This window comes from Fukomys damarensis, unplaced genomic scaffold (assembly GCF_012274545.1).
Source record: "Fukomys damarensis isolate Sample0158 unplaced genomic scaffold, DMR_v1.0_HiC HiC_scaffold_12, whole genome shotgun sequence".
Taxonomy (NCBI): Eukaryota; Metazoa; Chordata; class Mammalia; order Rodentia; family Bathyergidae; genus Fukomys; species Fukomys damarensis.
This window is the reverse complement of record NW_022900924.1, coordinates 39,424,934-39,439,531: the sequence shown is the minus strand read 5'-3', so window position 1 is coordinate 39,439,531 and position 14,598 is coordinate 39,424,934. Positions and strand designations below refer to the sequence as shown.

The 14,598-nt window shown below is 35.3% G+C and overlaps 1 protein-coding gene across 2 annotated transcripts in view; it reads right to left on the bottom strand.

Moving 5' to 3' along the window:
- Pik3ca (phosphatidylinositol-4,5-bisphosphate 3-kinase catalytic subunit alpha) overlaps positions 1 to 14,598 on the bottom strand; it is a 49,151-nt gene that overhangs the window by 27,307 nt on the left and 7,246 nt on the right. For both annotated transcript variants that reach the window (XM_010632441.3, XM_033762533.1), the window contains exons 2-6: positions 5,497 to 5,924; positions 4,672 to 4,881; positions 2,812 to 3,062; positions 1,386 to 1,631; positions 110 to 195 (exon numbers count right to left, since the gene is read on the bottom strand). In XM_010632441.3, coding sequence (XP_010630743.1) covers positions 110 to 195; positions 1,386 to 1,631; positions 2,812 to 3,062; positions 4,672 to 4,881; positions 5,497 to 5,848 — 1,145 coding nt within the window. In that variant the 5' untranslated portion in view covers positions 5,849 to 5,924. The remainder of the gene's footprint in view (positions 1 to 109; positions 196 to 1,385; positions 1,632 to 2,811; positions 3,063 to 4,671; positions 4,882 to 5,496; positions 5,925 to 14,598) is intronic.

Sequence of the window (14,598 nt, the reverse complement as noted above, 5' to 3'; positions counted from 1 at the left end):
TATATAATTTGCATAAAACTAAAAATGTAAAATAAAATATTTCACTTTTACTGACCACATTCCTAATTACTAATATGACCTTTGGAAATATATCTAAATACTGCCGTACCTAGGATTGGAACAAGGTACTCTTTGAGTGTTCACATTGTCACATAAGGGTTCTCCTCCGTGGTAGATACCCGTTCGAACATAGATCTAAAAAAAACACAAACATGTGTATACAAAAATGTACATTCATACAAATATACACATACTTAGACAGAACCAAGTATCAGACAATAAAATAATATGAACAAGAGAAACAATAAAAATTTTTATTGATGCAACGTTCCCTTTCTTTACATATTTAATAAATTAATAGATTAATACTGAAAAGATTCCTCACCAAAATTTGCTACTGCCTTCATCCATTAATGATGACAGGACATTAGGTTACTAAAACATTAATACAGGCCTACAATTCCTTCAAGCTAGGCATTTAATGCAACTTTTCATATCTTTAGAAAGATAAATTGAGTTGGGTGTGGTGCTACATGCCTTTAATCTCAGCTCTAGGAAGGCTGAGGCAGGAGGACTTCTGTGAGTTGGAGGTCAGCCTGGGGTACCCAATCAGTTCAAGGGCAGGCTGAACTACTGACTAAGACTGTCTCAAAAAACTAAAGTGAAGCCACATGTGGTGTGCACACCTGTAATCTTAGCACTTGGTAGGCTGAAGCAGGATTGCTGCAAGTTGAGGCCTGCCTGGGCTATATAGTGAGTTCAAAAGGCAGTATACACTACATAGTGAGACCCTGTCTCAAAAAAACCCAAAGTGGATAAGGGAATGAAAATAAGAATTAAGATGTGTTATATACATGTACCAACTCCCCATGAGAAATGTAATCACTATGCATAGCAAACATGTACCAATAAAAATAAATATTATAAAAAGTTACAAATGAAGAAATAAGGAAAGGCTACAGAAAAAAAGCGAAATTGGTATACTATATATACTAGGTATGACTTAAAGCCCTTAGCAGCTGGAATAATTCCCCACTAAAGACATTAATATTTCTGTAATAAGATGCATGAATATTTACACTAAGTGGAATTAATAAAGACTATCAAGACTCACTTTGGATCAGACCAGGTTTTTTTGTCTAATGAATTCTATAACATTTTTAGTTTTAAAAACTTGTAATTGTGGAAACTACAATTACAAAGAGCTATGTACAAGCTAAGCTAGATGGAAAAAAATAGAATTCATTACATATTTTAATATTTTGAGACTTGATTTTTTCTAGTCATCTGAAAACATACAGGTCAACAGATTATTATACAGTTTAATAAAAAGGTTTATATACAGTGATTTCTAAAAAACAATAAGCAGCAACATTTGGTCTTACCTTATCAATGTCTCGAATATTTACATTTACATAAGTTGCACAAAGAATTTTTATTCTGAGTGCACTATTAATAACCCAAAGGGATTTTGTAGATGTTTCTCCATTCATATATGGTGTAGCTGTAGAGATACGTCTGGAATAGGATGGCATTGTAAAACAGTCCATTGGCAGTTGAGAGTAAAGGCTTTCTTTAGCCATCAGCATCAAATTGGGCATCCTCCCAAGCATTATACAGCTTCTTATATACTATAAGAGATTAAGGAGGAAGGGAAAAAGCCATTTCCCGTAAAACTTTTCATTTTAAAAGTAATATATAAAAGTACTATGAGAATGCACAAATTAATCTGTGAAGATGATACAGAAGTCAAACATTATAGACCGTATTTCTTAGCAATTATTTATAACATTTAAAAATAGTAAAATCTAGCCAGGTGTGGTGGTGCACGCCAGTAATCCCAGCACTCGGGAGGCTGAGGGAGGAGGACCACTGTGAGTTCAAGACCAGCGTGGGCTACATAGTGTGTTCCAGGTCAGTCTCAACTACATGGTGAGACCCTGTCTCAAACAAACAAACAAACGAACAAATAAAATAAAAATAGTAAAATTTAAAACTGAGGTGATAGCACAGATCATCCAAGCACCTCTGACTATAATACACACACACACACACAAACACACATGCATGCACGCACACAAATATCAGCTTTGGACAGTAAATTTCCATTAACTGCAAAACAAAAAGATAAAGATACTTCTTGTAAAACACAAGCAGTGTTATTTAGTGAGCCTGTCAATTTAGTAAAATCATACCACTGGCCCACTTGCTCTTCTCTCTAAACATTTACTTAGAAATTTTTTTTTTTTTAAATCAGAGGAGACTCATAGATTTATGAAAATATTTTTAAAATATTAAATTACATTGAGCTGAACTTTAAAATGTTAGAATAGAGATTTTAAAAAATATAAATGCTAGTGTATTCACATAATAATAGCCCATGGTTTCTTTTATGAGCCCTACTGGACAATAAACAACATGAAGGCCAAGCCCATGTTTTGTACTGGCACTGTATTCAATACTTGTGATATACCTGCTTTTGCTGCTTCTTGTAGGTATTTAATGAATAGAAAAAGATAACAGGGAAGTATTAACAGTCCATCTTAACAGAAGATCATGGATTTTTTGAAATGGTTATTTTAAATCTATTCTTATGTCATTGTTTGGGAGAAGATAAAAAGTATGAAGTACTACATATTTTGAGGTTGCCAACATTTTCAATCTCTCAAATTACATAATTATGGTATAGTAAACCTGTAAATGTTATTTGCCTATATTGATTATTTAATTTTCAAAAAGTATATCTAAAAATAGTTATCAGGCCCTATGCAATTAGTTTTAAATTTTGAAATTAATATTCTTGTTACTCACCTTATACTGACTCAGGGGATATTTTTCTAGGAAGTATTCATCACATCCACATACTTTTAAAATATACTTGCCCTGATATTCTAAAACACAGAGTTTTAGTTGTTCAGAGGATAGCAACATACTTCGAGTTTTTTTCCTGATTGCTTCAGCAATTACTTGTTCTGGCACACAGTCATGGTTGATTTTCAAAGTATACTTCTGCTTGTCATTATTTGGAGAAACTATTACCCAAATCACCACAATTATTTGTCCTGTAATAGGAAAACATAGATGCAATCACCATGTCTATTTCATTTTTTGAGACAAACTTCAAGAAGTATGCACTATACATTATTCTAATCACAATTAAAAATGATTTCTAATCAATCTAGTTAAATATAGGTAAATATCTGGTGGAAACTGAAAAATTTCATATATGATATATATGTAGTGATATAGTTGCAGGACCATGCTCAAGTTCTCCTGTTTTAATGGCAAGCACACAAAACTGGGCTTAGTGGGTCACAAGCACCTGAGACTAAGCTAGTTTCCTTTCTAAACAGCAGGACATATTTCATGGATGCAACCCCTGTGAAGAATGGCTCAAGGTGGTTGCAAAGGTTCAACAGTGCCTAATGTAGAAAACTATGAGAAGTAAAGAAAGAACTGATGAAGACTAAATGATGCTCAATCAAAATGAGGGAAAAGCTGGAAATGAAAGATCAAGAGGAAAGACGAACTAGAGTTCCAATTTCCTGGTATTAAGATTAATTAAGCCAGGAGACCATTGCCATACTCCCAAAAATGTGAAAATGAGAATATTAAAGCTAGGTGAACTATTCACAGTCCAACTTTCCATACATGTGGGCAAAATTTCATAAAAATGGAGAAAAGTGAAAATAATAATCCCACTTTAAAACGTTTACTACAGTAGAATTTCAAAAGATTATTGTTATACTGCATTGAACTACTTTGAATATTATGTGTGTAACAATGTATGCAACAGATATGATGTCTTAATATTGTTCTAGCAGAATTTTATACTGTGGTGGTGCACTCCTGTAATCCCAGTACTCAGGAGGCTGAGGCAGGAGGATCGCTATGAGTTCAAGACCAGCCCGGGCTACACAGTTAGTTCCAGGTCAGTCTCAACTACATAGTGAGATCTTGTCTCACAAAACAAAAAACAAACAAAAAAAATTTATAGTGAATACCATGTGAGAGTCAACCTATTCTAAAATTTCAAATTACAGGGCTGGGGATTTAGCTCAGTGGTTCTGCTGCCTGCCTCTCAAGTGCAAGGTCCCGAGATCCATCCCTGGTACCAAAAAACAAACAGACAAAAAAAAACCCCTTCAAATTATGAGTATTTACTTAATATATCATGTACTTCCAAACAATATAATTTATCCATTTGCATGTAATCCTAAAAATCAGTACATTAAATGTTCAGTGTGTCTATATGACTATGATCAGACTTGTATTTAATATTAAGAAATTTTTTCTTTGTATATATAGGAACATATAAAGCTTTCCCAAAATTTCACAGAATGTTTCTACTTATACTTGCTTTTATTTATAAAAAGATAGCAGCTCTGACTCCTAGTATCCTTAACAAGAGTGAATTTCAAACTCAAAATTCTTCAGTTTATTGGGATAAAAATTCAAGGGACTGGTACCATATACACAAAATTCATTTAATTAGTATATATTGTATACAAGTTGTATACTGAGCACTCAACTAACTCTTGTCAGTATAAGCAACCTCTGCCTTCAAAAAGCTTGTATCCATCTAGGGAAAAAAAAGACTGTAAAAATATAAACAGAAATACAGAAAATTTCACTATAGTAACAATTACAGTAGACCAACAACTTTCTTACCTTTATCTAATTTATTGTATATGTGCTTTGGCAGTTCTGGTGAAGATTCTACATTTGGAGGATAGACATACATTGCTCTACTATGAGGTGAATTGAGATCCCTAAGATCCACAGCTTCTTTACAAACATTCAGAATATTTCTTCGGAAGTCCTGTACTTCTGGATCTTTAACCATATCAAATTCACAAACTGGCATGCCAATAACAAAACCTTAGGAACATTATATAAAGAATGCATTATTCTGTTATACAGACATATCAATATGTTTCTTATCAACAACGAATTGTACAGATATGGAAAGTCACTATAGAGTCAAGAAGTTTTCCTGGGTTAAAAAAAATATTTAATGAATAAATGTGGTAAAGTCCAAAATATCTCTCTCTTTCAATCATCAACACATTGTATTGATAGCCATATCAAAATTTTTACAGAATAATAAAACAAAACTGGGATATACTGAATCTAAGTCTGCCCACATATGGTGTTTCATAAAGTAAAGCTCACAGAATATCAAGGGATTAAAAATAGTTTCACACTCAATAGCCAAAGATACTTCAGATTTATAAAGATGTTTTATTAAGAAAGCTATTTGGGCTGGGGATTTAGCTCAGTGGCACCGTGCCTGCCTCGCAAGTACAAGGTCCTGAGTACAATCCCTGGTACCAAAAAAACAAAAACAAACAATAAACTAAGAAAGCTATTTAATATTACAATGTTATTGGTTCAAGCAAAAATATTTCAATAACGAGACAACAGTTAAGCTTCATAGTTATTTGTATTTTAGAATAGGATGACAATGACATTTAGTTAAAAATTACATCTTACCAATTTCTCGATTGAGGATCTTTTCTTCACGGTTGCCTACTGGTTCAATTACTTTTAAAAAGGGTTGAAAAAGCCGAAGGTCACAAAGTCGTCTTGTTTCATCAAAAAATTCTTCCCTTTCTGCTTCTTGGGTAACACTTACGAAAATGTAAGAAGATTCATCTTGAAGAAGTTGATGCAGAGGGTATTTTCTTGCTTCCTTAAATAGTTCATGCTTTATGGTTATTAATGTAGCCTCACGGAGGCATTCTAAAGTCACGATCATTCCATTTGGTAGTAAACATTCTACTAGGATTCTTGGGGGCATCAAGTGGATGCCCCACAGTTCACCTGATGATGGTCGTGGAGGCATTGTTCTGATCCTTTACAAGTCTTCCATATAAAACTACTTTAAGTAACTAAATTTATAGCTGTTCCAAAGCAGTAACCTAAATGAAAGAAGGAAAACATCCTTTAGAAGTGCAAACAAACTATAAAGAATATATTTATGTCGATGCTAAATGTAAAAGTTCATTTCCCACAGTGTGAATAGGATAATGATTAATCTTAAATATTTTAATCAGGACTACTGTTTTCAGTATAAAGAACTGATTTCAGCACAGATTATGAAAATCACTTGTATTTAATTAAATTTAATAAAGTCATTTAAAAAAACATTATATTTGAGTAAATTTTTCTAAGCCAGAGCTCAACAAAACAGACCTGAGGCTATGAGAAGAATGAGAAGTTGTAATTCAAACCCAAATTTCTATCACCTATCACCTTTATCATTCTCTGGTATTTTATGCGCCAACAGATTTAGGGCCAGAAAGGTTCTTTTAGGTCACAGGTCCATTACTCAGTTTAGAGCTAATAAAATCTAGAAAAGTAAAATCTTTTTCTTATTTATCCTCAACTTGTAGTAATAAGATATCACAAGACCAACCTGCCCTCTCTCCCTCCCTTCTTACCTATATTAAGTATACAGAATAATGGACTTCATTTTGGCATATCTGTACATGCATATAACACACTTTGATCATTTCTGCTCCATGTTGCCTGCCCCTGTCCTCTTAATGCTTTCTTCTACTTTTGTGTTGCCATTTCCCCCAGATTCCAAATGAATGCAAACTTGCAGTATTTAAGGCCATTCTGTTTTAAAAGTATAATTTAGGTATATATTCACAATAATATATATCTAGTGTGTCAATACATTTCCTTGAAGCATGACGACGAATCTTCAGAAATGCACATCCCTTATCAATTAATCCAGTCCTAATATTTTTAATTGAAATGAAATGTTCTACACACAAATGTGACCCGTAACTCTATGCCAGTACAATGCAACAACCACCTGTATTAAGAATTTTTTAAAGATTTTTAAAAATTAAGTGCTATTATCACTTGAAGTCCCCTAACTTTTTACACTTTAATAATCTTGGGATTTTTTAAAGACACTATTAAAACCCACAAAACCAAGTTCTACTTCTTGCTATTTATGTTTATATTTTATTTTATTCAGTAAGTTAAGCTGTGAGGGTGCCACCAAAAAAAAAAAAAAAAAAAAAAAAAAAAATTTTTTGAAAAAAAAAAAAAAAAAAAAAAAAAAAAAAAAAAAAGGGAAAGTGAGATAGACCGAAAGATTGAAATACAAAACCACATTAAGCTAGAGAAATGAACCAAAAAAGGCCTAGATAACCTATTGTACTTGAATACTCTACCAGGTATTGTGGACAACAGCTATGTACTATACTGTTTACTCACCAAAAGAAGACTGGTGCTGTCCCTAAGACCAGGCTAGGAGCTAGGTATACAATGAAGAATAAAACATGGCCCTTGCCCTTACAAGTTAAGTCCAGAGTGCGAAGAACTGCTTACACTGTGGGGGTGAGGGACAATTAAATTTACAGTTACAAAAATGGTATGAATGCTATCAAGGAGGAGGGCCACATTCTATAAAAATACAGTGTGGTCATATAACTCCATGGAGGTTGGGGTTGGAAGGTATCCTCAACCAAATCCTTTACAGATAAGCAGGATTTGAACAAAGAGTGAGGAGCATGGCACACTTGAATCCAGAAACCTGCCATTCCTGACTCTCCTATCTCACAGCTACCTATGCTGAACTGTCAATAAATTAACCCTTTAGTTTGTTTCCACTCCTTTATTACTACTTTTGTTATCCTGGTCAGAACCACTGCAAAGGCCTAAATGGTCTCTTTGCATTACTGTTTGCCCCTATAATCCGTTTTCCACCTCATAGCTAGTGTGACCTAGAGAGAGCAATAGTGCTGAATTTGATCAGGTGCTTCTGCTGTACAATTCTCAGCTGCAAACAACTACAGTACTTCAAAGTTATTTCACAAGCTTAAATATAACATGATTTCTCTATTAGAAAGCCAAAAATATAAATAAATTGAAGATATAAAAGATAGATAATAGGAAACACAGAGATAATCTTTTGCAAAAGGTAAAGGGACGAAGAGATGAAGGGAAGGAGCTGAAAAAAATTAAGATGTGTTATATATATGTACCAACTCCCCATGATGAATATAATAATGTACCACAAACACATCTAATTTTTAAAACTTTTAAAATTTATATGAAAGAGCGGAATTGTAGCAATTGAAATGTTCAGCCTCACTTCTGGAAACAAATTAACTGAAGGACAGTCAAGAATATAAAAAATTATTTTTTGATAGTTGAAAATATTCTGCAAACTTATGGAAGAGATCTACTGAAGTTACAGGACTTAAAATTATATTTCCTGTACAAAAAAAAAATTGACTAGTGAAAATACCAGATAGATAACCCTGTGTGCATAGAGAAGGGACTTAAACTGAATTTTTAAAAACATAAAAAATCTGAAGAATGCAAGAGAGAACACCAAATGACTACTTCTTAAAAAAATGATTATCTTCCTGGATAAAACAGTTCAAATAAAAACAAAACCAAAACCATAAGCCATGCCAAAACAGCAGCTGTATTTATAGTTTTCTTTGTTGAATGGTGGTAAGTTTATTTTATAAAATCACTGGGGCAGCTATTTTATTTAATAACCCACAGAGTCTCACGTGTAGCCTAAGAATTAGTAAGAGGAAAAAAAAAAGGAATTAATAAGAGAGAAGTCTAGTAGACAAACTATTGATTTTATTCCTTATTCTACTGTAGCATATTTATGGGTGACTAATGTAATTATTAAATATTTAAGAACATCCTTTTCATAAAGAGAATAAATGTGATCCTAGCCATAAAACACTGTAGGTTCTGGAAGGCAGGTACTATACAGAAGACAAGATACTAACTCTCTTACTTGTCTAATGGTTATTTTTTTTCTCATGCCAGACCTCAGTCCATATAAACCATTATCCCAGAGCTCACATACAGAGGTGCAGAAAAGGCAAGTGGAGCTAACATTTTACTATCTGGCATGCCCCATGCATTTAGGCAGGCAATGACCCTTTCATGTGTAGGAATTATTATTTTGCATATGAGAAAAGCAAAGGTCAGAGAAGTGAAGTTACTTGCCACAAGAAAATGTATTTTGAACCCTGGCCTAGATGATTTTAAGCATATATTATAATCATAATGCTATCTGATCTACAGTTATGGTCAGGCAATATTCTGTAGTGGTTGGTATCAGCGAAGTGGGGTCCTTGCTGTGATTACCCCTGACCATCTGCTTGTGGTAGGAGAATTGGGCTAAAAAAGTAGAACTGGAATGCCTCAAGTAGTACTTGATGGGAAATTCTGGTCAGAGCTCAGATGACCAGAAGGCTAATAGAAAAGCTGCCAGTAAAGACCAAGTTTGGGATTTCTTCTGGGAAGAAGGACTGCAGTGACTGTTGGACTCCAGACGATGTGTGTTATGGCTTGGCAAAAGGTTTGTCTGCATTTTGCTCCTGTCCAGAGACTTTGCCTGAGACTGAGATTAAGGGTAGCGGGCTATTTAATCTTGCAGAAGAATTTTAAGGCAGTGTAATGTTGAGATGGTATCGTGGCAACAGTTGGGTGCTTTTAGCCAGATTTATGTTGAGAATCAAGGGCAAAGACCCCAGGGCCTGGGATTTAGCTCAGTGGTTCTGCGGCCTCTCTCACAAGAACAAGGACCCAAGTTCGATCCCTGGTACCAAAAAAAAAAAAAAAAAGAGAGAGAGCAAAGACCTCAGCAGAATGATTTAAAAAATTTTGAGTTTTGCCAGAAAGGAAGCACCAGCAAAAGCATGGACTGAAAAGACAGAGCAGAAGAGATCTTGATGGTTGAGAAGGAATAGGAGCAAAAAGATGGCTTGAGGGAATCATAGGAAGAAGCAGAACTCCACCCTTGTCAGCCTCAGACTTGCAAAAGTGAAAGAGTGCTTTGAGAAGAGAGCCCCAGAGCGCCATGTTCCACAATGGAAATAGCCTAAGGAAAATCAGGCAGTGTGCCCCTGTGAGGGTCGTGTGTATGAGGCAGTCAGTGTGAAGCCAAAGGTGCAGTGGAGACCCCAGAAGTTTGGAGAAGCCAGCAACGTGGATTATATGAGGAAAACAGAGAGGAGGGAGCAGAGCCATCCCAAGAGAGAAGCATGGGAGCTACAACCACCAGAAGTGCCATAGGGGTGACAATCCCTTTGGGGTTTACAATTTGCCACAGATTGCTGAGGATGCTTAAAGTGGAACTTGGGATTTAATGTTTGACCTGCTGGATTTTGGCCTTGCTTTATTCCCATTCCTTGCTATCCCCCTATCTGTAACTTTTGAAATAGAAATGTCTACCTTGTACCACTGAATGTTGAAAGTGTTTGACTTTCTTTTCTTTTGTACAGGGGCTTGCAGCTAAGAGTTTGCCGTAAATCTCAGAGGAGACTTGGGACTTGGACTTTTCAGTAGTGCTGAAATTGTTAGGACTTTGGCAACTCTTAGAGATGGACTAAGTGCTTTTTGCATAAAGGAATAGGGCGGGGTAAGGGCAGGATTTTATGCCTTGTATTTAGATGTACCCCCAAAACCTCACATGGTCACAGGTGGAGCTTTTTCAGATGTGGCTGGAGCTGGAGTATGTGACTCTGGAATTGATTCATGATGCAATGCTAGGCTCAAGGGCACTAGGTAAGTGTTACGGGCCCCAAGTACTCCGAGTAAGATAAAAAGTGGCAGAAAGACACTGTTAAGGTTCCTTGTTGCTTTTGCTACTTTCTGTCCACCATGAACTGATTCTCCTCTACTATACCACCCTTCTGTGCAGCCAGCTAATTATGGAATAAAACTTCTACAAACTGTGAACTAAATAAACCTTTCCCCTTTAAAAAAAATTCTGTAGTGGTATATAAGAAAATAGTCTATAAAATTTCACTAGATTCAAATTCCAGCTACCTTAGTTAATAGTTGTGTGACACTGGGTAGTTTAGTTTATCCACTAAACCTCATATTTTCCCCAATTGATAAAGTGGCATAATAAGTCATCTACCTCATTGGGTTATTATGAGGACTAGATGAAGTCAGGAAATCTGGCACACAGAAAGCGCTCAATAAATGTTAAATATTATTAACAATCCTATTAGGTATTATCAACATTATCTTTTCAAGTTACTATGAATTATCCAGGGCTGGCATAAGGTGGAGATAGGAAAAGGGAGTTTGGTTTCTTTTACCAAGGGAGACAAGCCAATAAATAAGGAGCTCTACACACAGTGCCAGTTTCTAGTCTGACATGTGAAGGTAGTACTAGTCATGCAAAGCTCACACGAACGCCTGGAACAATATGGAGGGGCTCAAATGCTGGTGCTTAGCGGCTTCCAGTTCCTCAGGTTCCCAAGATTCCTATTCAAGTGGTATAGCTATCTACAGCTCGGATGTGAGGAATCCCTTGTTATTGCCCCCTTCCTGTTTTGAGAAATATCTACTTATGCCAAGCTCTAGGTTAAGTGTGGTATAAAAACAAAGGTAAATAAGATACTTTCCCTGTTGTCGTTGAGAGGCCCATGGTTTACCGGGGAATAACTTTAACCATTGTGATACTGTTACATGACAGACTATGAATTATGAAAAAGTCTAAAGCAATGAGCAAAGACTTCAGTAAGGCATTTCAAAACATCATGGATTAAAAGGAGTGTTTTTCTGTTTTTGTTTGTTTGTTTGAGACAGGGTCTCACTATGTAGTTCAGGCTGGCCTTGAACTCATTATGTGGCCCAGGATGGCCTCAAGTTCAACTTCTGCCTCAGACTCTCCAGTGCTGAGATTACAGGTAAGTGCTACCATGCCTAGCTAGAAGGGATGTCACAGAAAGTGGCGTGGTTGGAGGATAACCAGATGAGGAGGGCAGTCTATCTAGATGGCTCCAAAAGTGAATGTGCACTGCTAGCAACCATAAAAGATGGCAGACTGTTACCAGCAATACAAGTGTTCTTTTTTTAATTACACGAGTCTAAAGTGCATGGGAACAGGTGGGGTATGTGACAAAGAAGGAGGGGTAAAAAGTAGGTAGGGGCCAGATGATAAAACTATGGTTAAGTTTGGATTTCATATTGTACAATGAGTAAAAAGGGGCTTTCAACTAAAAAAAAGAAATATTCCATAATTTGAAAAATTCTCTGATTTCTTTAAAAATTGTTTTTTGAATAGAATATAATCAAATGAACATTAAAGTGTAAAAACTACATCTCAGTCCTCTGAATTTAGAGAAAAATATCTAGGATTAATAAATCTGTTTATAACATTTTAAATAAAGGGGTCTTTCTCTAGATTAGAAAAATTAAATGCTCATAAAAATGACAGAATTATCAAATTTAAATGCTTACTGTTGTATTTACAAAGGAACTTATTTAGAGCAATAGAGAGGAAGAAATCACTATAAAATTAATTTGTGAAATACTAATCTAGGCAACTCGAAGGTTCGGTGTCAAAGAATGAAAAATGTTCTTACTAAAAATAACACATGGGCCAGGGATTTAGCTCAGTGGTTCTGCTGCCTGCCTCACAAGCACAAGGACCTGAGTCTGATCCCAAGTACCCAAAAACAAAACAAAACAAAAAAACAAAATGCATTTTAGGAGTCAAGGAACCACCACTATGTTGATTCAGAATGCCAGGACTAATATTCATAGAACAAATCATAATATCTAGAACTCTTAATAACTGTTTTGCTTATCCCGATTTTCTATATGTCTAAATAAATTGTTTCAATTAGGGCAGTCCTGTTTCTTTAGAAGAGTATACACAATACACAATTTACTCTTTCTTTGATGATTCACAGTCCTCATTATAAACACCAATTACTGTGCTATACTGTAATACACAATGTAGCAAAATTTTCCACAAGTATGCCACTGTGATAGTGCTATCTATGGAGTTATTCTTTTGGCCCTAAAACCATCAGGTTGGCTATGGCACTTTAAAAAATGCTCCCTGTTTCCTTGTTATCTAGCAGTCAATGGTTGTTTTCAAGTGAGACCAACCTGCCTTATTACTGTAGCATTCCCTTCTGTTAAGTTTAGTCTGCACTGACCCCTGGCACCATTTTACAATACCGTATAAAGGCCAAAGGACCAAATGATGATATAATGAACTCTTTCTTATCACCTCAACAGTATAAAATATATGACAGATATCTTGATAACCAGAGACTTTTGTTTCCTTTTTATTCCAGTGGTTAAGTCACAGTAATTTTGGCAGTCCACGAGGAGCAGACATTACTACTCAGTAGGAGTAAAGACTCTTTTAGGACAAAATAAATAGCAGAAATGATGAGTAGAAAACTGTCTTTTATCTTTACTCTTCACTGTCACTAACTATTACAGTGGAAGGCCTCTTAATTTGGTAAACCAATCATTTTGAAAACTTGATGTATACTCTTTCAGTCCAAGAAGATCTAGCAACAGTTTATTTATTTATTTATTTATTTATTTCAAAATTTTTAGACTAGGTCTCATTATGCAGTTTAGGCTGGCCTTGAACTCTGGGATTACAGGCACATGTCTCCATGTTTGTCTAAGCCCTTCTGGTTTTTAATCCCTAAATTGAAAGCCTTTTTCCATTTACATTAGTACTCTACTTCTGGATTTCATATAAGGCAAAGGTGGTCAAAACATGACTCAGAGGTCAAATGCAGCTCATGACTTCCCTTTCTAAACAGAGTTTTATTGGAAAATACAAACACAAAGAGCCAACAAACTATGTTTACATATCGTCCATGAGGCTTTTGCACTACAACTGCAGGGTAGAGCAGATGATCTAGGAACCATATGGCCTGAAAAGCGTAAGATACTATTTGGCTTTGTACAGAAAAATAACATTTGCTGACTCCTACAAAGATATTGGAATTGTCTGGTACTAAAGGGGGAATTTTCTAAATGCACACTGACTAAGAAGTCATTCCAACCCTGTCTCTGGAACTACAATCTAAGTTCTCTTGAAGGAAAAAGAGAAGCATTAATTTTAAGCCAGAGTAGAAAAAGGAAAATATCTTAGAAGTCAATCAATCGGGCACTTTAAGAGTTGGGAGCTCACCACCTGATGAGGGCTGTTCTGTGCACTGCTTGGGAAGTCATCCCTCATATCACTGCTCCCACAACGGCCTTCTTCATCCCCTCAGTTCTGCTCTCTCTGGTCACATACCTGACAGCCAGTAGAATTTTCCTGAGATATTCTTACTCCAAATTCCTTCAACCACAACTCAAGCAAGATAGTTCACCATCATCTTCCTTGCCATTACTGATGTGTTCTTTTGCTAATATTGATCTCAAAGCTTAGCGACCAAAATCTAGGCCTGAGTACAGAAAACTATTGCTTGATGCAGACTATGAGTCTGTAAAACACAATCTAAAACAGCAGAGACCTTTTCTGACTTTAGAAGTACATTATGCTTAAAGCATATTTTAAAAACATTAATACTGTATCTGCACCATAAGCCACTAAAAACAGGAAAACTATTTCTTTGAAATATATATATCTACAAGTTTAGAGGGAATATCTATGCTTGGTGGGAAGCCTAATAATCTCCAACTTGCAAAAATCTCCAGACATAATTTGCAAAATCAAACAGCCTGTATTTTTTAGATATTTATGTTTCACAAATACAGAAGCTGCTTAAATGTTTGTTGAATGATCAAATTTTTTTTTTTTTTTTTTTTTTTTTTTTTTTT